This window comes from Parasteatoda tepidariorum, chromosome 6 (genome assembly GCF_043381705.1).
Source record: "Parasteatoda tepidariorum isolate YZ-2023 chromosome 6, CAS_Ptep_4.0, whole genome shotgun sequence".
Lineage (NCBI taxonomy): Eukaryota > Metazoa > Arthropoda > Arachnida > Araneae > Theridiidae > Parasteatoda > Parasteatoda tepidariorum.
The window spans coordinates 75,379,263-75,406,463 of record NC_092209.1 but is presented as its reverse complement, the minus strand read 5'-3'; the positions used below and the strand labels follow the sequence as shown (position 1 = coordinate 75,406,463).

At 30.7% G+C, this 27,201-nt stretch overlaps 1 protein-coding gene across 1 annotated transcript in view; it reads right to left on the bottom strand.

Moving 5' to 3' along the window:
• LOC107454222 (alkaline phosphatase, tissue-nonspecific isozyme-like) overlaps window positions 1–27,201 on the bottom strand; it is a 131,471-nt gene that overhangs the window by 20,379 nt on the left and 83,891 nt on the right. The window contains exons 2-5 of the mRNA XM_016071333.3: window positions 9,793–10,013; window positions 8,227–8,401; window positions 5,262–5,440; window positions 3,294–3,501 (exon numbers count right to left, since the gene is read on the bottom strand). Of these exons, the coding sequence (XP_015926819.1) occupies window positions 3,294–3,501; window positions 5,262–5,440; window positions 8,227–8,401; window positions 9,793–10,013 (783 nt within the window). The remainder of the gene's footprint in view (window positions 1–3,293; window positions 3,502–5,261; window positions 5,441–8,226; window positions 8,402–9,792; window positions 10,014–27,201) is intronic.

Genomic DNA, 27,201 nt, shown 5'->3' with positions numbered 1-27,201 from the left:
TCTGACGTCACCTTCTGTCGTCCAGTGCCTGTTTTTCGAGTTGTTCGGTGCTCGTCGGTCCACTGCTTCCAAACTCGCATCACTGTGGAACTGTTCCGCTGCATACGAGCTGCTATTGCGCGATAGGAAAATCCTCCTTCTCGAAGGCCGATTATCCTCCCTCGTTCAAACTCCGTAAGTTGCTTGAATTTCTTATTCTTCCGTCGTGGAGGCATACTCAGGTCTCACTAAACGTTTGCCACTAACAAATAATCATAGACTATTTTCAACGTCCCGCTACAGCACTTTATTTATACGCTTTCAGCATCAATTCAGAGGGCGCTGCGCGCGCCACGCACGCGCGATGGCTCTGAAACTTTATTAATTTGCATAATATCCTATATCCATTATTAAAATAATATTTCATTTGATTCTGATGATTCCTTCATGGTGTTGCATTTTCTACAAACAGCAGTTTATTATTACAAAATACTAAAACTCATTGACGGAAAGCAGAAAATATTTTTCGAACTTTATTATATCGAATAAATATTGTAAACTTCGAAGAATGAAAAAGACTTAAAATATGTACTTGTTTTTTTTCCCTTGAAGATCAAGCACAAAAAATTAAGAAATATAAAAATGCATCTTCTCTGAAAATTTTAATTCCATAAAGAATTTCCAAAGAAATATTAGAGCAGGATCTTGAGCTATTTTTAATTTCCTATTTTGCTTTAAAAAATCCCCTTACAAATTATTTCTTAGCTATTGGCGAAATTTTTTCTTTTCAAGTTTATGTTTTCTGCAATAGAATGAAAAGCTTTATTTATAAAATAAGTAAATTAAAAATAACAACTAAAAATATCTTTCAAATTAAAATATAATTTTTTTCCTAAAAAATAAGTAGTTCGTATTTTTTTTTAAAAGTAAGTAAAATATTGTTATAATTTGATCAAAAATATTGTATTTAAGGAGACTTGGTAGGCCATACGTCAATAATGCTGAAACTGACATTTTTCGATGTACCTGTTCTAGGAAACTACTTATGATATCGCTCTGAAATTCTTTGGAGATATTTGAAATTATATCAGTTGTATGCTGTGATCTTTGTGATAATAGTTTAGGCTTAACAATAATTCTTTTTGAGTTATGAAAGATTTTCGTCCAAAAATGATCAAGCTTCTTAAAAAATTAAAATTTTCAGGTCATATTTTAAAAAAAAATTCTATCAAAGATATGTATTATCAGTTATTACAGTGTAAACATGTATATGTAAATATTCTGTCAAAAAACTGATTCCATATCTTATTTAGATGCTGAGAAAAAGTATGGGTCAGTTTTAGCATCGAAATAGGTCAGTTTTAGCTTTATTGGTATACGCTTAAAATGACCCCTTCAGCCTATTATACCCTTTCCCCTCATAACCCCTTTTACCCCTTAAATATATTTTATTTAGTAGAAAATGATACATGTTTTTAAGTCAAGTATTTAAAAATATCTATTCAAATAGTTATTTTTATGCAGTGCTTTATAGATTGATGCAATATTACAAAGTTTAAAACAATGTTGTAATGGTTTAAAAAAAAAGCTTTGTTATTCTTTGATAAAATGCAGATGAGATGAAATTAATTATTTATTTTCGAGCAATAGAAATAGAAAAACATAAAAAACTATTAGTTATTTAATTGCATAAGAAAAGTAAAAGAAAAATAATGTAAATAATATTTAAACATCGCGATTGTGTTTTTTTTTAGTTGTAAATCAATATTTCAATGACAATTGAAAGGAACATAGCAAAGTATTTTCAATTTTCTTTCGGTTGAAAACAATCGATGCGTGGGGCATTTTTTCTTTGAACTTTGTTTTTTATTTTTATTTCTTTGTCTTTTCTACAATCGATTGAATTATATATTTTTTTAAATTTTATTTCAAAGACACACAAATAAGCAATCAATAAAAAAGGCTTAAAATTACCTGTTAAAAAATAAACTTCTTTTCTTAGAAAACAAGTTGTTTAAGAAAACACAGTTAACATTTATTCAAAATTACTTTATTTAAAAACACTTGTTAAAGAATTGCGCGTAGAGGTTGACGTTTTAAAGTATAATATACTCTTCCTCATAGCTGATTATTTTTATAGTATAGACTAATAATTGAATGCTATAGTTATTATTTATAGTAGATAATAAAACAATAAATGTGCATTGATAGGGCAGTTGAAGCCCAGTAGTTAGACAATCGGATTGCTGTCCGGGGGGGGGATCATCTTCGGCTCTGCTAATACCCACCGAGAGTATGCAATATACGTGATTGTAAAATCTGTATAATCGAAAGTCCTGTGGTCCTTCATGTGCATCGCTGATCAGTACCATTGGTACAGGGATATGAGGAAAGTTTCATTCTCCTTCAGATCAATGTCTAAATTGAGGAAGAGGCCGCACGATTCTGAGTCAAGACTTATTTTCACCCTTGCGGTGCTCTCTCATTAAACGAACGGAGCACATTCCTGATTCAATTGGCAGAGCCAATGATTGGAGAACTTGGCTTTTTCAAGTGTTCAGCCAATACCTTCGTCCAAAAATAGCAACAACACAACTATTAATTATTTTATTGTGGAACAAAAAAATGAGGAAAATAAATTTCAAAACATAAAATTTAACTAATAAATGAAACAGAATTTTTGAGCATTTTTGTGCATTAATAAAAAAATCTTACTTCTTTAATTAAGAGGCTATACAAGATAACAAATAAGTGAATAATAAAGGCTAAAAATATCAGTCACAAAAAATTAAACACTTTTCATTATGAAATGCATAGTTTAAAACTATATAAAATGAAAACTCGTTAATATTCAGAAATATTCTTTTATGCTGGGTACTATTTGTATGGACTGAAAAGTGAAAGCTATGTTTATTATTTCCAATCAATATAAAAAAAAACTGAAAAACAACTGTCAGCTCTTTTTCTGTGTAGTAAGACACAAAAGAAAATAAATTGAAAAATATTAAAACACTTTGGCTGTGCATTTTTTAGTTCCAAATCAATTTTTCAACGACATATAAAAAGAACACTAAAAACTGTTTTCAATTTCCTTTCTGTTGCTGAACAATCAACATATAAATTGCTTCTTAGATATTTGTGATCTTTCTTTTTCCCTTTAAATTTCATGTATTTTTTTAACAATTGAATGAAAATAGCTTTCTTATTTTATTTGGAGGTCACACAGAGCTGGAAATAAAGTAATCCAAAAGAACAACTAAAAATAAAAAATTCTGTTAAAGAAAATCGAATCTTTTTTTTCTTCTTTCTCTTACCCAATAAGTAGTCCGTACTTCGCGGATCTACTTTATCGAATTCTTTTTTGTTCGAGACATATCTATACTTCAACCTCCTCGTCTTCTTGTCGTGCTGCCAGGAGTCGATGAGATTCTGTCCATCTTCCCTTCTTCCCATGTCCGAAAGGATTTCGGAACCTTCCTCTTTAACTGGAAGGAAATGGCTCCTACCACCCCCCAGGATCACCTGCAGGCAGAGGAAGAGAAAAAAACAGGAGATATAAAAAAAGCATCTTAATAAGTAATTATGGTGCAGCTATATTTGTCTGTCTTTCATTATTGGAAATGTTTTCTGGAGATTGCAATATCGTGTTTGACATCGTAGATATTGTTTACTACCTCAATCGAAAAACGATAGAGTTGGAAATATATCATTGCTGAATGTAACTGCTTGTGGTTAACTTTATTTACGTCATGTTTGGGGTCTTTTTTGGATGGGTTTTATAGCCACTTAAGATTTGTGATATCGGCGAAGTAATAAATTTGGGGACAAAGTTGTTAGATAAAAACTTATTCGAAAACATGTCTAAGAATTTTAGTTTTTTTCTCCGGATTATTCTTACTGTAAATAAGAACAACGACTCTTTTTATAGTGATGTTATGTAGCCTTTATAGGTTTCTGAACAAAAAAATCTGAGATATTTTTCATCAGAGTATGTTTTTAGGCATCCTAGAGTAGTTCTGGTACAAAATATTCCGATAGTTATTTGTCAACTCCATTCTTTGGCATATTAAAAAAATAATTATAAAAATATATTCTTAAAAAAAATATTAAAAAAAAATAATTATTTAAAAGTAAATAGTGAAAAAGTGTAGTGAAAAACTTCTCAGATTTTTTCAAGCATTATTTTTACTGTAAATAAGAACAATGATTCTTTTTATAATATGATTATGTAGTCTTTGTAGATTACAGAACAAAGAAAATCTGAGGTCTTTTTCTTCAGAATGTGATTTTAGGCACCCTGGACTAGTTTTGGTATAAAATATTCCGAATGTTATTTGTCAGTTCCACTTTTTGGCACATAAAAAAAATTTTTTAAAAAATAATTATTGAAAAATTAAAAAGTATAGTGAAAAATACCTCAGATTTTTTCGAAGATTATTTTTACTATAAATTAGAACAACGAATCTTTTTATAATATGATTATGTAGCCTTTGTAGAATTCTGAACACAAAAATATCAGAGATATTTTTCTTCAGAATATGATTTTAGGCACTCTGGGCTATTTCTGGTGCAAAATATTCCGATAGTTATTTGTCAGCTTCATTCTTTGGCATATTAAGAAAATAATTATTGAAAAATAAAAAAAAAGTATTGGTCAAAAAATCTTGTCATAAACAGAATTTGCAATTGAAAAAGTAATAACTTTTGTAAAAACTTATGTAAAAAAATTGTATAAGAATACTAATTTCGCTTGTTTTTTCCTGGATTATTCTTACTGTAAAAAAGGAAAACTTCTTTACAATGCAATTTTGGAGTTTTTTCTTGAAGTTTCTGAACGAAAATGCGTGCAAGATTTGTTTAGTTGAGATTTGATTCGTAAACCGAAACAACTTTTTTTCTTCTAAATATGATTTTTTGCACTAAACATAACGATAGTTATTTGCCAGCTTTACTCTTTAGTATTAAAAAAATATTTGAAAAAATTGAAAAAAAAAGAGAAAAGAACTGAAAAGCTGAAATTTTGCAATAAGCGAAAAGTGAAATTGAAAATTTAGGAAATTATCCAAAACATGTTTGAAAAAGCCGTATAAGCTTATAAATTTTAGCTTAAATTCTTTGTAATTAATAAATTCTTTGAAAGCAGTAAGAAAAGTACAATAGGACACTATATACAAAAGGAAAAAACACATGAATTGTATACATTTTGTCAATAACATTTAGCTAAATATGCTACACTATCCCCTCCTACATTTTTTCTCTCGGAATAAAGACCCAGTGCTTACGTTTATATTTCTTCCAGGATCATTTTCCACTAATTGCCTCGCTATGTCTTTGCACAACTTTCGATCTTCAACTGGAATTTTCGAATCACTCTCCCAGTAGCGGCTCGGTGAATGACCATACATAGCTGCTGGTGTTGCGTGCGTAACACGTGTCGTAGTTACTAAGCCTGTAGCCTTTCCTGAAATGATGTAAACACAGGTCTTTTAATGAAAGATAATGCATGATATAAAAATCGCAAACAACAGGTGTTTGAAAGGAAATAAATTGTAGGCAATAAAAACAGGATGCTACTCAAAATAAATCTTTTTTTTTCTTCATAAAACAATGATAATGATCTCAAATTTAAAAATATAGAGAATGTCGTGTGTAACATTTTAAGAAAACTAATAAAATTATGTAAATGATTTCAAAAGGGGCGAAATCTCCCATGACCTTCCTGATCATAATTTAATTCAAAAAGCAAGTCCAATGGCCTCGGGTTCGAATCTCGCTCTGGGCACGGATGTTTCTCTCTCTTGTGTTGTCCTCTGTTGTGTGTGATGAGTAAATGTGGCCTACCTTATGAACGAGTTTGTGGCAGTGTGGCGGGGGCAATGTTACTCGCTTCCGTGACTTTGGTTCACAAGTGCCCACTGGGTAACGCGAAATGAGTAACAATTCCGGTATCTTCTAAGGCGAAACGAATAAAGTTCAGTGCCTGACATTCGAAAAAAGCAAATATTGGAGCAAACAGGAGGGTAATATTTAGCGTGAGAGATGCGAAAAGCAAAGGTAACATCCATTTGCAGATTTTTAGCCCAGATGGCTCAGTAGTTGCGGCAATGAACTGTCACTGTGATAGAGTAGGGTTAGATCCTCAGTGGTGTTAATAGGCCTTCAGATAGATGGCTACCAGCTTGTCTGAGAAATAAAAACGGCCTTTGCGCAATGCTGATCTCATTGCCACAATCATGTCGTTCGTCATGAAATTGTAGAGCCTTAACCCCGTGACCCACCTGGCTCACATCAGGCTGTTGCGGGAATGTTTTTAGTGGATTTAAAATAAAGATTGATTACATCATTATTACTTCTTTTTTCTGTGATTGTATAGTTTTCATCAAAAGCTCCTTTTATTCAAAAATTCTATGAGGTCAAATGCCCTACAAGAAGTGAACAAATAGATTATAGATCAAACGGGGAATATCCAAGCCAATGCTCTTGCGGCTTAACTACCACTACTGTTATTAAACATTAATCCACTGATATATAAGACATGCTAACTTGATTCAATCACGAGGTACCTTTTGCTAGATAAAGGTTGGCATTGTTGATAACTCCGCCCCCCACACTGGCGACCTCCGAACGGGGTTTGAACACGCAGTAACGCCCACTACGATCTGGTAACGCCTACTTCGATGGATGATCCACATTGAACATTTGACTTGCTACTTGTGAATGCGACTTTATCCACCTCCTCACGCTGTTGCTGCTCAGTCTCGTCTCGAACATACACAACGTCAGCCTGCATATACTCGACTGCTAGAGGTAACACAGGAGCGACTACGACCGTGAAGTTAATACACCTCTCACATTCAGCACCCAAAAACCCGGTGACCTAAATTCCAGCTCTCCCGGTCTTTCACAAGTACAGCAACTAGTGATATTAGTTCATCGAATTCTATCCCTGATAAAATTCTGGTGGGAGAGTATTATGGCGTAACTACCACCACGGTTATTATTAAACATCAATTCACTGGTATATCCCCTTATTTCCGAAGCGTCACGAAAAAACATCTACATGCAAACTCCGGATAGGTGTTGTTTCGTGACTCTCCAGGTATATAAGGTGGGGAAGGTAGCTTCGCGGTTGTTGGGGTTCATTGGGGGAGGGGAGAAAATAGGATTGTCAGTTAACATCAATTAGTTCCCTCCCTATGCATTGTTGAAAAGTTTTCTCCTAAGGTTGCTATTCTTAACTTTAAAAATTGCAGGCATGGCTCTTAGAGAAAGCGCCAAACACCAAATTTTATCTTCTAATGCAAACTTCACGGAAAGACACTGTTTTAAATCAACAAATGGACGTATCCTGTGTTATAACGAAATGCTTCACAGCCCTTTTTTATAAAAAATAAATAAATAAATAAATGTTTTTCAGAATTGATGTTAAAGTATTTACAATTATTTAATCAATAAGAATTTATAATTGTGTCAAATTNAAAAAAAAACAATAGAAAAGATGTAAAAAGAAAACAAAAAAAGAAGGAAGGAAACTTTTACAATTCTAGTTATTCGTCGCCAAAAAAGTGCTGAACTAACGTTTTGGTAAATGGGGTGTTTTAAACTTATCCAACAATTTGTTGCTGCATGCATTTTATCCCCACTTGACTGAGTTTCAATGAAGAGAAAGGAGAATCATTTACACCCCTTTTACTTATCTCACTGGGTGGGAACCGTGGTCGAGTTCAAGTGAAAAACCTTCCTTCTGAAAACTGCCGTAACAGGGGAACTCAAAATCTCAGACCCTACCGGAATGAAAGAGATATAAGACATGCTAACTTGATTCAATCACGAGGTACCTTTTGATAGACAAAGGTTGGCAGTGTCGATAACTCCGCCCTCCACTAAAGCTAACAAGAAAATGACTAAATGTACGTTCAAATGTTTTTTTTTTCAATTATCCGTGAACATTTTTATATACAATCCTTTTTAAAACTGGGCTTTTGCTGTTGTTGCTAACCCTCTATCAAGTTCGAAGCTAAATCAAATCCATGACACCAGCAACTCTAAGCACATCAAGTACGTAGAGTGGATCCACAGGGACATCTCCTCCAGAAAGACCAAGTTAGTCGAGGACATAGTAGGCTAAAACTGTTATTAAGCTAATAGTTTACAAGGGTTATGTATCTTTCGTACTGTTTAGATATCCCGACTATGTTAATTTACAGATAGATGTCCATCTTACTAAAATATTCAATTAAAACTTACCTTCAGCTTGAGCCCAATCTGCTAAACACGGGATTCTAGCTTTCAGGCTACTTTCACACTTTTCGTATGTTCCAGTGTCGTCTAAACCTACCGTCTCAAAACGGCCTTTCACTCCGCATAGCAGAGCAGTAGCGCAAGCACCCGAGTCTCCCACTTGACTGTCAGTGTTGTAAGTCTGAAAAAAAATCACCGTCACTTAGTAGAACTTGAAATTATTAGATAATTTTACATTAAGGAATGTTAAAGGTAAAAATCCTAAATTATATGACATTGATATGTGTCATCTGAATTAAATAATATTGATTTGTGTCTTCTGGATTAAATAATATTAATCTGCGTCCTCAGAATTAAATAATATTAATCTGTGTCTTCTGTATTAAATATTGTTCATCTGTGTCCTTTGAATTAAATAAGATTAATCTGCGTCTTTTGAATTAAATGCTGTTAAATTTTCATTGGAAAGTTAAGTCATATATGTAAACACGATACAACACAATTGAAGGGATTCGAGTTAAATGTAATTCAAAAAGTACAACTTTTATGAGATTAGCCTTAATAATAGCCTTAATTAGCCTTAATAAATCATTAGCCTTAATTATGTTTGCAATATATAGAATTTTCACTATTTTTATATGTCATCGGCATTTAATAGACGATCCTTATCGATCTTACTGCAGTTTTTTTTAAAACCGGTGATCAACAGTCATTTCAATTCCGAGTTTATGACTGTCAATGTTCAATTCCAAAGCACTGTAATTGTGAACCCAACCCAGATAACAAGGGAACCTATGGATCAAGCATTGGGACTAACTAGCCTTTCGTGGAGGATTTTCTTACTACTATAGCAATATTCAACTGCACGACCGCTCCGATCTTACTTTTACAGCAATATTTTACTACACAGCTGCTCCGATCCTACTGCTATAGCAATATTCAACTACATAGCTGCTCCGATCTTAATGCTATAACAATTTTTCACTACATAGCTTCTCCGTCCTTACTGCTATAACAATATTCAACAACATAGCAGCTTCGATCTTAATGCTATAACAATATTCAACTTCATAGCTGCTCGGATTTTACTGCTACAGCAATATTCAACTCCATAGCTGCTCAATCTCACTGCTATAACAATGTTCAGCTCCATAGCTTTTTAATTAGGAACTCGTATTCGTGGAGGGTTGGGAAACTAGGATAGAAAAATCTTTAAAACCTTTCATGGTTAGCCAGATCGCAATATCAGCAATGGTCAGTACAAGCTGGAATTAGTATCATCAGCTATCTTCGGGATTTTTCAATCTGGATCAACTGTTTGGGTGATAAACTATTAATCATCTGAACCACCCGGATATTTTTCATGGTTTTCAATATTTAAGAGGTTTTTATAATTATGATTCATGATTTATAGTTATGATTAGTAAATTGATTGGTCAATTTTAGATAATTAAGAATCATAATTATTTTTGTTCATATTTTGCTAAACCACATGCGTATCTTACTATAAGAAATACAAAATAGCATCTCCACAAAACACTAGATAATCAAACAGAATAATATTGTTCTTACTTTCGCAAGAGCAATGTAACCAAACTTGTCAAACGCCAGCTCATTTTCCTCCCCTGTTTGACCCCGTTTTTGTCCACGGAGTATTCTGGCAGTTGTGACTGTTGTCATGCCCATTCCATCCCCTATAAAAAGAATAATGTTTCTGGCAACATTGTAGTTCCTGTCATCCTCCAAGTTTCTAAGCAGCTGATTTTTTGCTTGTTGATACCAATACCATCGATCTAAATGGAGCAAAAAATGAAATAATTAATAACTTCTAAATTTGATACTATGCTGAATGTTAATGACATTTCAGGTACAAAAATAATATCATTCTGGTTTATAAAATCTGGTAAATAAAAAGGAAATAAACCATTAATTTTGTCATATTTCCGGTTCATTTGGTAATGGTTCAACGAATATTTTAGTTATCAGTAATATAGTTCTTATAACCACACAATCCCAGGGCTATAATTATGCCGGAGCAGTCGGGGTGTTGCCCCTAGTCCCCGATGGTCAAGAAGGGGGGGAGCTTACTTAGGGATCACATTTTTTTTAAATTAGGGTAATTTAAAATCTATTATTTCTTATCTTTTTTTAAAAAAATAATTTTAGAAAAAGGAACTGCTAAAATCAAAATTTCTAATTTTTAGTCTCAAATTTAGATTCCTCTTCCCTTAAAATTGAAAGAAGAGAGAAGATTTTTTCTGATGATTTTTTTCTTTCCTGGGAAGAACAATAACGCTTAGCAGAATGAGGTGTAAAGGGTCAAAGGCATACTACTGATAGTATATTTTATTTCAGCTTCAACCTGTAGTAGTTGATAGTTGCTTCATCAATGATCTAGTCTGACCACTTAAAAAGACTGCATTACTTATCCTTGCCGAAGTTGTGATCATCTAACCTTAAAATCTTTCCAGGAAAACCATTTGACGGCCCATTAACCATTATCTTCGCAATGCCATTTCTGTTTCTAATTCCATGCCTGAAAAAAAAAATTCTTTAGAAGAAAAGCACTGAGGTCCCTTGTCACTCAGTCCCTATCCCTGCAAAAAAAGTGTAGTACCTAATTTTTGTTAGTTCAAACCACGCAGCAGTGTTCCATTTTGTACAAAAAATTCATACTTAATATTGAAGCCAAGTTTTAAAAATAAGTGTCAAATCGTTCTTAGGTTTTTGTTACATAATATCGAGATAACTTTACACATATCAAAATTAAGTATGTTTGAACTTTTTTTAAAATTTTGAATAATTTATTAGTATTGATTACGTTTTACAAGAAGATAAAAAAGATTAACAGTCATATAATGTAAGTTTCAATAATAATTGAAACGAAAATTATATGATTGTAATAAATTTTGTGATAAAAATGAGTCTTATTGATTTTGTGTTTCTAAAATTTCATAATCTTGTTTGCGTTTATTAATAAAATTTACTGATTATGTTAATATTTTTGGTTTTTATTATCTTTTTCTGCAGTTGGCGTCTGCAATGCGTCAAACATAAATATTAAACAAAATTAAAAATTATTAATTATAAAGCTGCTTCCTTTATACGAAATCAGTGTTGCTTTTTATGCAAATAAATTCATAAGTTATTTAATATTGGAAGATTTCTGAATTGTTAATCTAATTAAATTTGCTATTAAAAAAAGTTTTAAATTTATTATGTCTCAAATGTTTCTCTGCCTTCATTAATTTCCGTATGTTTCATCGTGTTGCGTGCGTGTCAAGATAAAAAAAAATATAAAAATTAAAAATATTTTAGCTATTTCATACATAAAATACGATTCATTTTTACAGTTAGTGTTGATCTTCATATAACAAAATTGAAGGAGAAATTTAATTATATTAAAAATTATTGTTGAACAAATTTAAAAAGATTAATTTGTTTTATGTAAAATTCTCTCATATTTACCAAAATAGTGTTAGTTTCTATGCTCTAAAACTTAAATAAAAATGAGTAGTTTTATATTTTTAATACTTAATTCTGAACCGCTTAATTTATATTCAAATTGCATAAATTAAAATTGCAGCTAAGTTTTTTTCTGTTGTTACTTAAAATTTTATTAATTATGATAATGGTTCGGACCTTTTATTTGAGTAAATTTTCCTGTCTCTCTTTTTTCCCAGGTTTGTTTAAATATGTCTGGTTTTAACAAATTTTTTAAAAAAATAATAAACTGTTCTGTTTAAATTATTTGTATTCTAAAAATTTAGGAATAACTTAATAAGAATTTTTTTTTTACTTTTTAAAATTGTAAAATCAATTATTCGCAATGGGTTTGCGATTAAAGCACTGAGTTGTAGTTGCAAAGTGCTGGGTTAATTGAAATTTGATGACCAGTGTCCAAGTTAATTGAAATAAGAATTTTTGCCAATTGTTTTATCAAGTTTCTATTCCTGTATGTTTAAATTTACGGAGTTGAGAAAAACCTAAAGACTTCGAAATAGAAATTATATTGAGAAAAAGAATATAATCAGCTCTGAATTGCACGGTAGTGCTTGCAGAATAATTTCCAATTAATGTATTACTTTAGATAAAATTAAAAATAAAGTGTTTTGAAAACTTAAGCTCTTTAATATAGAGTTCTCAAATATGGGAGCGTCCAGATGCATTTTGACAAGCTACATTTGAGAAATAATTATGAAATTTTAATACAAAAATCCCTATATATCATAAAGCATAAATACCTTTTAAAACGATTCAAAATGAAATCTCAAATACAGCATTATTTGTTCTCTTTATAAAAATGAAATATATTTTGTTTAAAAAAAACTCTTGTTCAAGTAAGAAAAATTTTAGGTTTGCAAAATCTCACTAAATTTATCAAAAGTCTTGTAATTCTTAGAGTCATAAAAATCTTACTATCTTTCAAAATTATTTAAGAAAATGTCCTCATGATGAAATGTCCGAAAAATAAATTTCGAGTACACACTTCGAAAATGACCTATTTAATAATTATTATATTACTAAATGATGTAAGATAACAACGTAAGCCTATTTAAATGTATTGAAAATTGAGTTATTAATGTGTGATTATTTTGTATTATTATCTATTGTATGTATTATGTATTTGTATGTAATATTATTTAAACGTAATATTTTTTTTGCGTAATATTCTTTTTATGTATTATTATTTTGATGCAGTAAACTTGGATACCAAGAACAAGTTTTTGAGTTCATTAAACTATGCTCCCCGGAGCCCCTGACAAGTTTCTAAACCAAACAATTTGCATTCTTGTTTTTGATCGAGTATTTTCCAAGGCTTATTGTTCAAAAATTGCCTAATTTCTGGAGAACAATTATTATCTAAGTATTTTTATGTTATATTTTATAATCGGTATTGAGCAACCGACCTCATTCTGAGTTTACGATTATCAACGTTCAAATCCATAGCCTTATAATTTTGAAACCAAACCAGAAGACAAAGAAGCTCCCAAATCAAGTATTGGGACATGCTTGGCTTCGGGGATGACGTTTTATTGGAACTAACCTACATTTGCGTTACGCGAAGAGAAAAATCACGATAACCTGTCATAATTAATCCGACGCCAAAGAGATTGTAACTCATGGTCCGACAACCATTGAGGATATTTTAGGTCAGCATTGTGGTAGGTGCGAGCCCGGAGAATAATTCAAACAACCACCTATCACGTAGCTAACGTTATTATTTGAATCTCGGTCTCCTCATTGGGAGACGAACCTTTATTCACTGAGCCACCGTGACTCCAGCTGTTATATTCAGGAAATTTACAAAACTCAATTTTAGGAAATTATGAATTAATCAGAAACTTATCACAGTACCAATTCCAAATTTGTAAATCGTTATTTTTTCTATTATTTTATTTAGAAATTCATTAAAGCTCCAATTTTGGAAAAATGCCTAATGACGATGTGATTGTTTCCTCTGTAGTTCGAAGATTAACAAGGCTCCAAAGTTTGCATTGAAAAAAGGGAAAAAAACTGCTAAACTTAAATTATATTTCGCTATCTAACTTCAGTAAGAACTTCACTAACACTTCCTAAAGTTTATCTAAAAAGAGATTCGAATATATTCTAAGATAAGCATTAGCTTTAATATAGAATATCTAATAAAAATTTCAACACGACTTACAATAATTTACTACAATAGAATTATTTATAAAGCTTTATGGTAGCTATTTTCGGTATAGTTTACTTGAATGTACTATATTTTTTATTGATTCTCGAAACAGTTGTTTGCTTTTTTAATAATTCAACATACTACTTTATGAAATCATAAGACATTTTCAACTTTTCTCGTCCGTTTCTTAAAAGGATTTCCAGCTTTCTTTGTTCTTCTAATATTGAAAGAGGCATTTTATTTCTTTTATTTCTCTCTTTTCTTTTAAAAAAAGTTGAACGTGCACATTTATACTACTGGGAATAAAAAGTTTTCAGTTTTTGTTTAAGCGTGTGTGTGTGTGTTTTTACTATTCTAATCCATTTGAATCCTTTTACTAGAAATATTCAATGCAAAATACATAAAATTGTATATAAAAGTGGCTTTTATATCAAATAATTATACACACTTGTTTTGTTTATATACACTTTATTCATAGGTGTAAAATAAGGAAATTAAACATATCAAATAACTTTTGATCTAATTATCAGATTTTTATGTACTAGGACTCGGTCAAAATGGTTCGAGGGATATGCTTATTAATTAGTACGTACTTCGCAGGTTGTTGTAGTTGCAGTTCCTTTACGTCGCACTACAGCTGCACAATGGGCTATTGGCGTCGGTCTGGGACACATCTCTGAGGATGATCCGATGACCGCCACCACAATTTCGATTCTCTGCAGTGGGGATGGCAACCCCGCTTCGGTAATCCAACGACTTGCGCTCGAAATCGAGCACTTTACGGTAGAACAGTTTAACGAGGACCAATACCCCACACCCTCTATTCCTACGCAGACTTATACAAGTGGTCACCCACCCGCACACTGACCACAACCAGTGATGCTTGACTTTGGTGATCTGCTGGGAACCGTGTCTTAACGATCAGACCACTGCGGGAACATACTTCGTGGGAGGCCGCATCATCGGTAGGCGGGGTTGAATGTTCGTATCCGGAAATTAAAGCTCCCATACAATGCAACGCTACAACAGTGATGGGTTTTTTTTGGGTGGAAAAAATGGACACAGGTGAAATGAATAAAGCGAAACGATGGCTATGAGACACGCAATAGCACAACAGCACGGGATGACAGACACTTTATCCTCCATGATGGTGACGAACCCTACATCGTCCTTCCGTGTATTAGCACAACCTTGGAGCAATCTTGGTGTTTTGAAGTCTAGCTTCATGGTTGTCGCAGTCTGCTGCATCATCAACTGCGTACAAGGGTTTCTCTATGCAAGATTCCTTGATCATACTGAGCCACTGGCTCCTCCAATTTTAATGGGTTTAGCAATACAATGCATAGCATACCCCGTGAAAACAAATTGTTTTCTCTGATGAATCACGCTAGAATATGGAGTACAATGGAAGAGTACGGGGGTAGAGGTTACAGAGAAAATCGTCTATTCCCACAGTGTATTCAGCATCATACCGTACAAGCGCTTGGCATTATGGTGTGGGGAGCTATTAGGTATAATTGTTTATCCCATCTAACGCAACAGTGATCGCTGTATGAGGGAAATTGTAAATTCCGTGGTATTTTAGAATAATAATGACGGTGCATATGTTTCAAAGACAGCAGATCACTTCTTCAGAGATAGACAGGTTCCGCTTCTTCTATAGACTACTTAATCCCTGGATATGCCACACATTGAGCGTGACTGGGATTTCTTTTATCAGCGAGGCAGTCAAATTGAACTCTGGCATCAAGTCAAAACCATATGGAATGTCATTCCTATGAATTACATTCAGAAGCTGTATGATTCAATGCCTTGACGTGTATAGGCTCTAATCACTCAGCGTGGAGCACGTGCAAAACACTGATTACATACGTTATTTTTTTGTCTTGTAAATTTGATCATTCATTCGTATTACTCTCAGTAACATGTGGAATAAATTTTGTTAATTTCCGAAAATTTCTTCATGTTGTTGCCATTTTCACTATGATATGTGCATTTTATATTCCTCTTGCACAACAACGAAAATTTTATGTTAAGAATAGATGCAATTTTTTTTCGTTTTATTATAGGGTAAAATACTTACATTATAGCCATATTTCGATAAGCTTGTGCAGTTTTTTTTTAAATTTAATAACATTGAAATAGATTAAAAGATCAGTTGATTTTATTGGGACCATAAATAAATGAAGTAAGAAAGAGACAATTTCAGATAGCCTATAGATTCACACTAACTTTTGATAGCAGAGTTCTATATAAAAAAAAGAGGTAGAAACTGCTTATTTGGTAGAGACACATTTGATTGAATATATTATGCCTCTAAAATGAATTAAAGTGTCAGTCAAGAAAAGTAAAAAGTAACGTCTCGCGTCCAGATTGGTTAGTTCACCAGATTAAATCAAAGAAGTCGTAAAAAATTGGATAGTTAAGGATAAAAAATTGGATAAAAAAAATTTAACGGGCACAAAATTTAAATGTCACGCATGCAAAGATCAGATTTTTTCAATTGCACAATCGGGACACACAACCAACTGCAGTCTGTTCCTTGTTGTTTTACTACAAAAACTGGTTAGTTCTCCAGATTAAGTCAAGAAAGCCGTAAAAAAAATGGATAATTTAGAAAACAAAATTTAACGGACATATAAAGATCAGATGATTTTTCCATTGCACCATCGGGACACAGTAGCGACTACGGTCTGTTCCTTGTTGTTTTGCAACAAAAAAAGTTATTTATTTGGCGTGAAAGGAGAGTAACTTTTGAATAATTTAAAATTCCCTTTATTAAAAACGAATTACATATTCCTATTCAACGCCACAAACTCCATAGAAACAGTTTTGCTTTGTACCAAAATGTCATGATGTTTCACTTGGCACTGTTTTCTTTAAAGCGTGTAAAAGACTTGCGCTGGAACTTACACTCCATTAAACTTCTGTAGCTTTATTAAGTCAGTAACCGAGCCAATGAACTAAGAAATAAACTCAGTGATGTAATTACGGTCATAAATCATAAATGGCATTAGAAAGAGACAATCTCAGTTAACCTATCAATTTACTGTAACCCTTGACAGCTGGGTGCGACAGGAAAAGAGAGATAGAAATTATTTTTGGTCGCCACATACTTGATTGAATTTTCTATACCTCCCATTGAATTAAAGTGCCAGTCTAGAAGTGTGAAAATGATGTCATTTATTTCGGCGCAATTCAATGGGAAGTTATTTTTCATTCTGTCGATGATTTCGTTAGGCTGCAAAGGTAAAAATTCGGTTTAAAGTTTGACTGGTCAATTCTATTTAAAGGTCGGAAGTCAATACCCACTTTAAATTCTTTTTCGATAATGGACTTTGTACGTGTGAGTATAAGCAAACTATGGAAAGCATTAAGAATATAAAATGTGGAAAAATTACAATGATTAAAATGTCTAAACTTTTAAGAATGAAATTCCAATAAGGCGATAACTCGACATATTCCTCTTGAAATCACATAAATAATCAAGTATGCTGTATTATAGATTCGCTTGTTTGTTTATAGGAGGTTTTGAGCAGTCTACCTAATTATGAGTTTACGATCATCAATATACAACTCCGTAGCCTTGTAATTTTAAGCACAACCCAGAAGACAAGGAAACTCCTTAATCCAGCATTGGGACAAACTAGCCTTCGTGGGGAAATTTTTGAAGAATAGTCGCCTTTGAATGTGAGTTGACAACTAAACCATCGATTAATGAAAATCATTCGATAAAAATCTTATGAATTTGCTTATCTCTAATATATCAACTAAGCGCTATATCGATTAGTAAATTCACACGATAAGAAAAATTCATGTAAATTTTCTAATCGCAGCTATGAGGTGAATTGAAAATTATATAGTTAAACTTACTTCTACGATGAAAATATGGTAAAATGACTTCTAAAACAGCTTTTGAAAGTGTTAATTTTGTAGAAAAAAAAAACATTTGTGGTCTACGTTTTGAACACTTAAAAAATTTACTTCATATCTGCATAATCTAAGCTCTTAAAAATATTAAAAATTTTGAAATGAATCATTGATTTAAAGGTTTTCATCCAAATTTCGCCAATTAGGCAATAGCTTAAAAAGATAATTTTTATTTTTTTAAAGTTTGATAATAAAAATTTTAGTTACTTTCTAGCTATAAAGCGCAAACATACAAATGTGCAAAACGATATATATTAATTAAATTATGCTAAGCCTTAAGTGTAAAGATATTAAAACATGTTTTTTACTGCTTTGAAAAAGCTTTGAAAATCTTTGAAAAATAAATTGAGAAAGGGGAAATCAAAAATTTAACCTAAAATCTAAGATTTCTTAAGAGGTCTGTTAGTAAATAAGCGTACTAATTTTTCTGCTTCATATTTTTTTCAGTTTTCTTTCTTTAATTAAAAAATATTTATTCATTTAATTTTATAATCCTCATTTAAAAAATAACAGAAAATTAATTACTTCACAAATATTACTTCATAACAATTCATCCCTCAACTAAATGTCATGAGAAAATTACGTGCTACCTAATACATTATTGCGAACAGCTACTAGCATATTCGAGTACTGATAATTACCGACGTTTGATTTACATTGAAATATTTACTATAATGTAAGGTTTTCGATCCTTTATAACTATACAGTATCTTCCAAATTATTCGGTGGAAATTTGTGAAGTAGATATCCTATATGTTTCACTGACTTTTTCAATTAGATTAAAATATTCAATTTATCAAAACATGGTTGTCTGAAGCTATAATGGAAATATTCTGAAAGCATAATTGCTTTCAGAAAGCCTTTGTTCGTACATGAATGCCAAATTATAGGTTAAATATTTATTTTGCAGATTATTGTTTATCTTTAAATATGCAACAATATTGCAAAGGAGGCATACAAAATCATTTTTATACAAGAAATGCATACATCAAAATTATATATACAGTCAAACCCCGCTATAGTGAACACGGCTGATAGTGAACTCCCGGATATAGTGAAAGAAATGCTCGATCCCGTGCCTTGCTATACACGTATAATGTTATTTTTAGTGGATATAGTGAACCAAAAAAGTGAGAAAGTTGGATATAATGAACTTTTTTCTGTCTTCGACTGATTCCCCCCCCCCATTTTCTTTGTTATAATTTTGAACTTTCTACTTCAAAATAAATACATATAACGATTTATAAAACCATTAATAGAAACTACTTTTATGTGCTCGAATGGCAGGTTAGACAGGTTTAAAAAGCGAAATAACAGAAATTCAGGAAAAATTATCTGAGAGTCGGGAAGTGTTTCCATATCTGATGTTGAGGATTGCTCATCAGCTAAAGATTACTAATTTTTATTTGTACGCAAGACGAAGAGTGAAGAAAAATAACACAATTTTTGCTACTACATGCATAATATTTTTCAGTCATTTATACGAATATAATGCAATAAAAGGGAGGAGTTTGGGAACCATTAGTGAAATTGCCTGCGTAACGGATATAGTGAACTCCCGGTTATAGTGAACCGAAATTTCGGTTCCTTGAAGGTTCACTATAGCGGGGTTTGACTGCATTTGTATGGAAATATACAATATATATCGAAATTCTCTGCCTCTCTCTCCGTATATATATATATAAATATATANTGCTTCAGAACCACCTGGAGTGCAATATGATGAGAAGAAAAAACGTTCAATGCTTTAGAATCATCTGAGGTTAAATACGTCGAAAAATAAACATTCAATGTTCAGAGTAAAATGAAGTTAAATGAATAGAAAAATCAACATTCGATGTTTCAGAATCAAATGAAGTTAAATATGATTAAAAAAAATTCAATGCTTTAGAATCAAATACAGTTAAATATGATGGGGAAAAAACATTCAAACCCTAATTTCAGTATGATGAAAAATTATTCAAGGCTTCAATATCATCTGTAAAAAAGGTATTCTTTGCTCTAGCATTACTTAAAGTTCAATATAGTGATAAAAAAGCATTCTTTTTTTAGCTCTCCTGAAGCTTAATATATATATATATATATATATATATATATGTATATTTACATTATTTACATATTATATACATAAATGAATACGAATTAAAAGGAGATTATTAAAAAAACTTCAAAGTATCTCCTCACATGGAAACTGGCTTTAATGCTTTTCATCTCGCCATCCTTGATAGTTGCTCGTATAATTTCAAAAGCATATTTCGTTCCCTGCTGTAATAATTGTTCATTTTTGAACCTTTATAATATATAATATTTTCTTTTCATTGTTTGGTAATGATTCTAAAAATATATGTTAAAAATATAAATAATTCTGGATAATATTATTGTAAGATGTACCGGCTCTCAGGACCCCCGTTCCTTATACTATGAAATCCGAAAAATTTTTACCGAAATATTTTACGAAACAAAAAATCTGACATACCGTAAATTTCCTGGTGATAATTATCAGACAATCACTGAATCTCTCTATTTAAAAAAATAGTATGGCAAAAATTACGGTATAATATTTTACTAAAAGATGGATTTTACGGATGATGCAGCGGAAGATAAGTGCCGATAGATAGATAAGATGCGGATAATTTATGGCATATTTTGATCCGGAATTTTTTACTGTGCATTCATTACGTAACATCATGTGAAAATATTCACGATTAAAAGTAAATAAACTATATTCCAAGATAATTTTTTACTTTCAAACTGCATTCCAGAAACATTTTATGATTTCGCTGATATTATTCGCCGATAGATACATAAAATACGTTTGATAAGTGCCGATGTTTTATAACATAATTTGATCTGGAATTTTTGGCAAATCAGTCATTACATAACATCATGTAAAAAATTCACAAATAAAAGAAAATAAATCATATTCAAATATAATTCCTGATTTGCAAATTACATTCCAGAAACATTTTATAATTTATAGTATTGATAGTTGCCGATAGATAAATAAAATACGGATGATAAGTGCCAATACTTTATACCATAATTTGATCCGGAATTTCTTACAGTGCAGTCATTACGTAATATCATGTGAAAAAAATCACAATTGAAAGTAAATAAATTATATTCTAACAAAATTATTTATTTTTAAATCACATTCCAGAAACATTTCATAATTTATAGCATTTCTCCAATAAAAAAAACAAGCAAATTTTAAGGAAATAAGTACTTTTAAAAAGAGAAAATTCAAAAGTAGTTTAAATGAAAAATCTCACACTAACAAATCGATTAATACCATCGACATTTCCATTTCATTTCATTTAAAGTAAACGGAATTTTAAAAAAACGTAACAAATGTTTTAAGGCGATTTTAATGTGTTTTGGTAAAGCAATTAAGAAAATAAACTGAAAAAAACGAATTGTACGAAAGCGTAAGCATGCAATAAACGAAACTATTCAACTTTGATTTACTCCCGTAGCATAAACATTTTTACTCAGGATTAGAAGAGAATTATCTTTCTTTCTTTATTTGCTTTCTTTCACGGTAGTAAGGTAACAAATTTAATTTTCTTGTGACTTTATTTTCCGTCCTGAGCTTAATTGAAGATTATTTCAGACTCTGTAAATAATGGCGATCATAAAACTTTAGGACTCGTATTGTACCGTGTTAAAAAGTTTACGAGACTTATATTTCTGGAAGTAATAAAAAACTTTCTGCAACTTTTTTTTTCATATTGTGGTTGACTAATGCTATTTAAAACATACATAAATTGACTTTTTATCTATCACTCGTTTCATGTAAGTTTTGAATGTGCAACAGCATATAATTAAACGCAATAATCTAGAATGCTTATAATGATTTTTGCACTATTAAAAAATGCCAATTAAATGGATTTTAAATACTTAAAAAGCATGAAATCTTCTATTTATACTTTTAAGAGGAAGAGATTAAATTAGTTTTAATTATTTGGAATTAAATAAAACCCTTCTTATTCCATTAAAAATCGAGGATTTAATTAGGTTTTTTGAAATTTATATAACCTTACCTTGATGTTATGTAAAAGGTATGATTAAATTCATTTTAAAGAATTTAAAGTTAAAAAACTTTTTTATCTACTGTACATTCAGAAAAAAGTATGGTCAAAAATGAGAAAATACGGTTTAATTTACTGTGTTTATGGCTCTAAGGTAATGCCAAAAATCTCTGTAATTTTTACCAAAATTGATTTTTTTATGATTTTGGTAAAATTAGCAATCAAAAATTCTTCCACAATATATGATGAAATTTGATAAATGTGATAAAATGGAGTAATTTTATCAAGATACCTTAAAGCACTTTTCCTAAACTTTTCTCTTGTTATCGTTTATTAGAATAGAATTTTATTTGACACTAATAAACGATATTATTAAAAGGAAAAGTTATAAAATACTTTTTCACACTTAAGTGAGTGAAGATTAAATAAAAATTATAAATTATAAATATCACAAAAAAATTTTTAGCTATCAAAAGGGAATTATCCGAAATATTTAAACTGTCTAAATTGCATAAATTGTTCTTCTTACAATTAAAAAAAATACTGAATTTCTTTCTTTGCACGAATTAATAATTTTGTTAATATCTAAATCTGGTTTTTATTTCTTAGAAAAAAAAATATTTAAAATTAATTGAAATGAAATGATTTGATTTGATTTGATTTTACAAACGTCGTTGAGCAGCCGACCCAATTTTCGGATTTACGACTACTAATGTTCAACTCCGTAGCCTTGTAATTTTGAACCCAATCCAGAAGACAAGAAAACTCCTGGATCAAGTATTGGGAGAAATTTTGCCTTCGTGGATAACTTTTTAAAGGAACTAACCCACATTTGTGTTACATAGAGAGGAAGACCATGAGAACCTCTCATGGTTAGCCTGATGGCAAATGGACTCTAACCCATGATACGTCTGCTACTAAGGATATTTCACGTCAGCACTGTGATCGATGCAAGTCGGATGCGGATTCGCATTGCTCAGCCATCACTGGATTCGAACCCGGTTCACCTCATTGAAAGGCGAACGCTCTATCTCCTGAGCCATCGTGGCTCCAAATGAACTGATTAAAGAAACGTTATTGTTCATTAATATGAAACTACGAATCAGAGAAAATACATAGTTTCAGTAAAAAACAATGATTGAAAAAAATCATTCTTGATTAATATACGAATACGAATCAGAGAAAATACGAAGTTTCAGTAAAAAACAATGATTAAAAAAAGTCATTCTTGATTAATATACGATAAAAAAAAATACGAAGTTTCAGTAAAAAAAAGGAATTAGATTGAACAGCCAAACTGAGCAACTCTCAAATTATATTACACCAAGTAATGTGTTAAATCACCGAAAGCCTAGTAGAGATAAGTGGTGAAATCGAACATTTCGCCCAGGTCATGAATTCGTCGTATGCCTTTAGAATTCTTGAGAAATGCTATTAAGAAAGATGGGAGGTGCATTTCAAGTATTTTATTGCATTGCGTTTTTTTTTTCATTTTCTATAACAGTATCCCTTCCATATAAAGTGTTATATTATTTTAAAAAGAAAGGTTTTGTATTTATATGAAAAAGCAAATAAATACATGAAAATTGGAATACATGAAAATACATGAAAATTGGAGTCACTGAAATAACCCGCCTCTCATGGGTATCCAAGATCTACTGTGTCATCTGATATTTAAACAACTGAAAGCTGTGAACCTCTTCTTGAAAGTGTTTAGTTCAGAGTTAATTCTTGTATAATCGTTAAACACAGTTAAGCAATAGTCGTAAAAGTTCAGTCGTTAAAGGACACAACCTAATAAAATACAAAGCAGAATAATTGTAGTTCTTTTATGATCGCGCTAAGACACTCATAGGAAATTTTCAAATTCTATTTATTTACTTACTTTTTAACAATAGTTAGTTATAACTATTTATAATAGTTCCTATGCAGGAATTTTCTGGAAGACAGCTTTTTCTTCAATTATTTACAACTAAAGCATGAAGCATTATGGAACTAGGGGACCTGTTCCGGTATTATATATATATCTATATATATCTATATATATCTATNATATATATATATATGTATATATGTGTGTGTGTGAAAAATTTCGGATGACATTACGGTAAAAAGTACTTGAACATGTTACGGAAATAGAAACTAATCTACAGTAAATTTTAATGTGATAATTACGTAAAATCATTGAGTTACTGTAATTAAACAAGTATTACTGTTTAAAATTACGGCATAATATTCTATGGAAAAAATTAGTTTTATGGTAAAATAGATTTTCCTGATGGTGCACTCAAAATGCTTATTCTTTATACCATACTTTGATCGGGTACTTCTTACAGTACATAATTCTTTTAAATTATAAATTGAATGCTGATAATACTTCCTAATTAACAGCAATTAAAGACAACTTTATATTTTTAATGCGAATAAATTTTTTAAAGGCTTTATTTAAAAAATTGCTTGACATTATTTCGATTTTTCCATACAGTTTATATGCAATAATAAGTTAATTTAAAGGGAAAATTTTATTATCATTAAAATGTAATAATATTTGCAATCACATTTTACTGGAGAAAATTTCGTGCATTTAGTAAAACACTTTAGTATACACTCCTACAAAAATTACAAAAAAAAAAAAAAAAAAAAAAAAAAAAAAAAAAAAAAAAAAAAAAACAATGTCATAAATATACTCGGAATTTATCGTTGCACTACATATATACCAGAGATGCATATTTTTCACAAAATAAATATTTTCTGAAATATTTTCCATGACGCAAAATAACTCTTAAAAATACCAGTTATGCCACAAAAAATATAAATTTGAAATGTATATTTACTTTAGTCATGACGGAAGAAAGTAAACATATTGAGCAAAAAGTAAACTTATTGAGTATGAGAGGAGAAAAGTCTGCCTATATTTTTTATCTTGAGCCATTTTGACTTCTAGTTTTATTTATTTCTTGGAGCTACTAAATATATTGATGTTTATAAGCATATAGTATTATTACTTTAAAAAATTTAGTGGTCGTAAAAAAAACAATCTGGACATTATTTATTTATGAAGATATTTAAATAAACGTTTAAAAATTATGACATTGTTGTACATAAACAAATATTCAGTTATCGGGAAAATATTTAGGGATTAACTAAAAATATTTATGAGTGCTCATAATACATAAAATAATAATAATTGTTCTCTGAGAAAAATAGTTTGTTCGAAACTACCGAGTATTGAGAAACTTATCGTGTTTCTGATTCTAAGGGAACACCAAAAAATATCCATTTCGCTTTCTAATTTAATTTATTTCCTGGAGCTATTAAATATATAGGCGTCTATAAGCATATAGTGTTAGAAATTTAATGAATTTAGTGTTTTTTAGCAAAAAAAAACAATCTGGACATTATTTATTTATGAAGATATTTAAATAAATTATTGAAAATTATGACATTGTTGTTCATAAATAAATATTCAGTTATACGGAAAATATTTAGGAAACAAATAAAAATCGTTATGAGCGTTAATAATATATAAAATAAGAAGAATTGTTCACTGAGAAAAATAGTATGGTCGAAACTACCGAATATTGAAAAACTTATTGTGCTTCTGATTCTTAGGGAACACCAAAAAATATCCATTTCGCCTTCTAATTTAATTTATTTCCTGGAGCTATTAAATATATAGGGGTCTATAAGCACATAGTGTTAGAAATTTAATAAATTTAGTGTTTGTTAAAACAAAAACAAAAAACAATCTCGACATTATTTATGAAAATATTTAAATTAATTATTGAAAATTATGACATTGTTGTTCATAAATAAATATTTAGTTATCGGGAAAATATTTAGGGATTAAGCAAAATTAGTTATGAGAGTTAATAATGCATAAAATAATAAGAATTGTTCACTGAGAAAAAAAAGTATGTTCAAAATTATAGAATATGGAAAAAATTATCGTGTTTCTGAATCTACGGGAACACCAAAAATCTCAATAATTTTTACCGAAAGGCTTTGGTAATGATTTTGGAAAAAATAAGAATAAAATATGGTTTTTATGTTAAATGATAAAATTTATAAAAATGGGGTAAAATTTAGTAATTTTCGCTTGGTACTTTAGAGCATGGAATAAAAACCATTTATTTGGTTATACTAACTTTTCAGTTTTAAATTTTTTACATAATGTATACTAATACGAATCAATATTTTGAAAACCAGAATTTCCGGTTTACCCTTACTATAGGAACAGAAAGATTACTAAATGAATGTTTCAAATCTATATTATATAAAACGCTAATACGTACGTATGTATGTATGTATCAATAAAACCGATGATATTTCTTTTCTCGCGCTGGCAACAGTTTTCATTTTTAATTGATTGGATTCGGCGCGCAAGAGCACGTAGTGAGCAACCAGATAACAATAACCAGAGTGAGCATTATCAGGTTGTTCAATTCAGATTCATGCACTAAAAACATGACAATATTTAATTTAAACTCAATTAGGAATTAATTAATTAATTGAAGTGAGAATGCTTTAAAAGGCCGCTGTTGAATTGATATTTTTCTACTGGGAGCTACCTAAACGTCTAAAAAACGTTTAAGTGTTTGTATTGAATGCATTGAATTTTTTTATATTTCGCGTTTATTTATGCATTGAATTTTCACGCTTTAAAATGCAGAATATTAGTGAAGCAATATTTGATAATTTATTTTGCTAATATGTTTCTTATTTAGCTAATGTTTTGATTTTTTCACCATGTACAATCTAAATAGCTAATATACTTTTTTAAAAGCCAATAAGAACATTGGTAGAATTCTTCTACATAAGTACAATACTATGTCTTTGATGATAAAATACTATGTCTTTGATGATAATATATTATGTCTTTGTGCTAGAACATTGTGTTCATTGGCGAGCGAGCGCAGCGAGCCATGGTTCACGGCGTGAACCACATAGGATTGCGTAGCAATTCTCGGGGGTTGGCGAGCGTTAGCGAGCAGGGGGCGGAGCCTCCTAGTATTATATAAAACGCTAATACGTACGTATGTATGTATGTATCAATAAAACCGATGATATTTCTTTTCTCGCGCTGGCAACAGTTTTCATTTTTAATTGATTGGATTCGGCGCGCAAGAGCACGTAGTGAGCAACCAGATAACAATAACCAGAGTGAGCATTATCAGGTTGTTCAATTCAGATTCATGCACTAAAAACATGACAATATTTAATTTAAACTCAATTAGGAATTAATTAATTAATTGAAGTGAGAATGCTTTAAAAGGCCGCTGTTGAATTGATATTTTTCTACTGGGAGCTACCTAAACGTCTAAAAAACGTTTAAGTGTTTGTATTGAATGCATTGAATTTTTT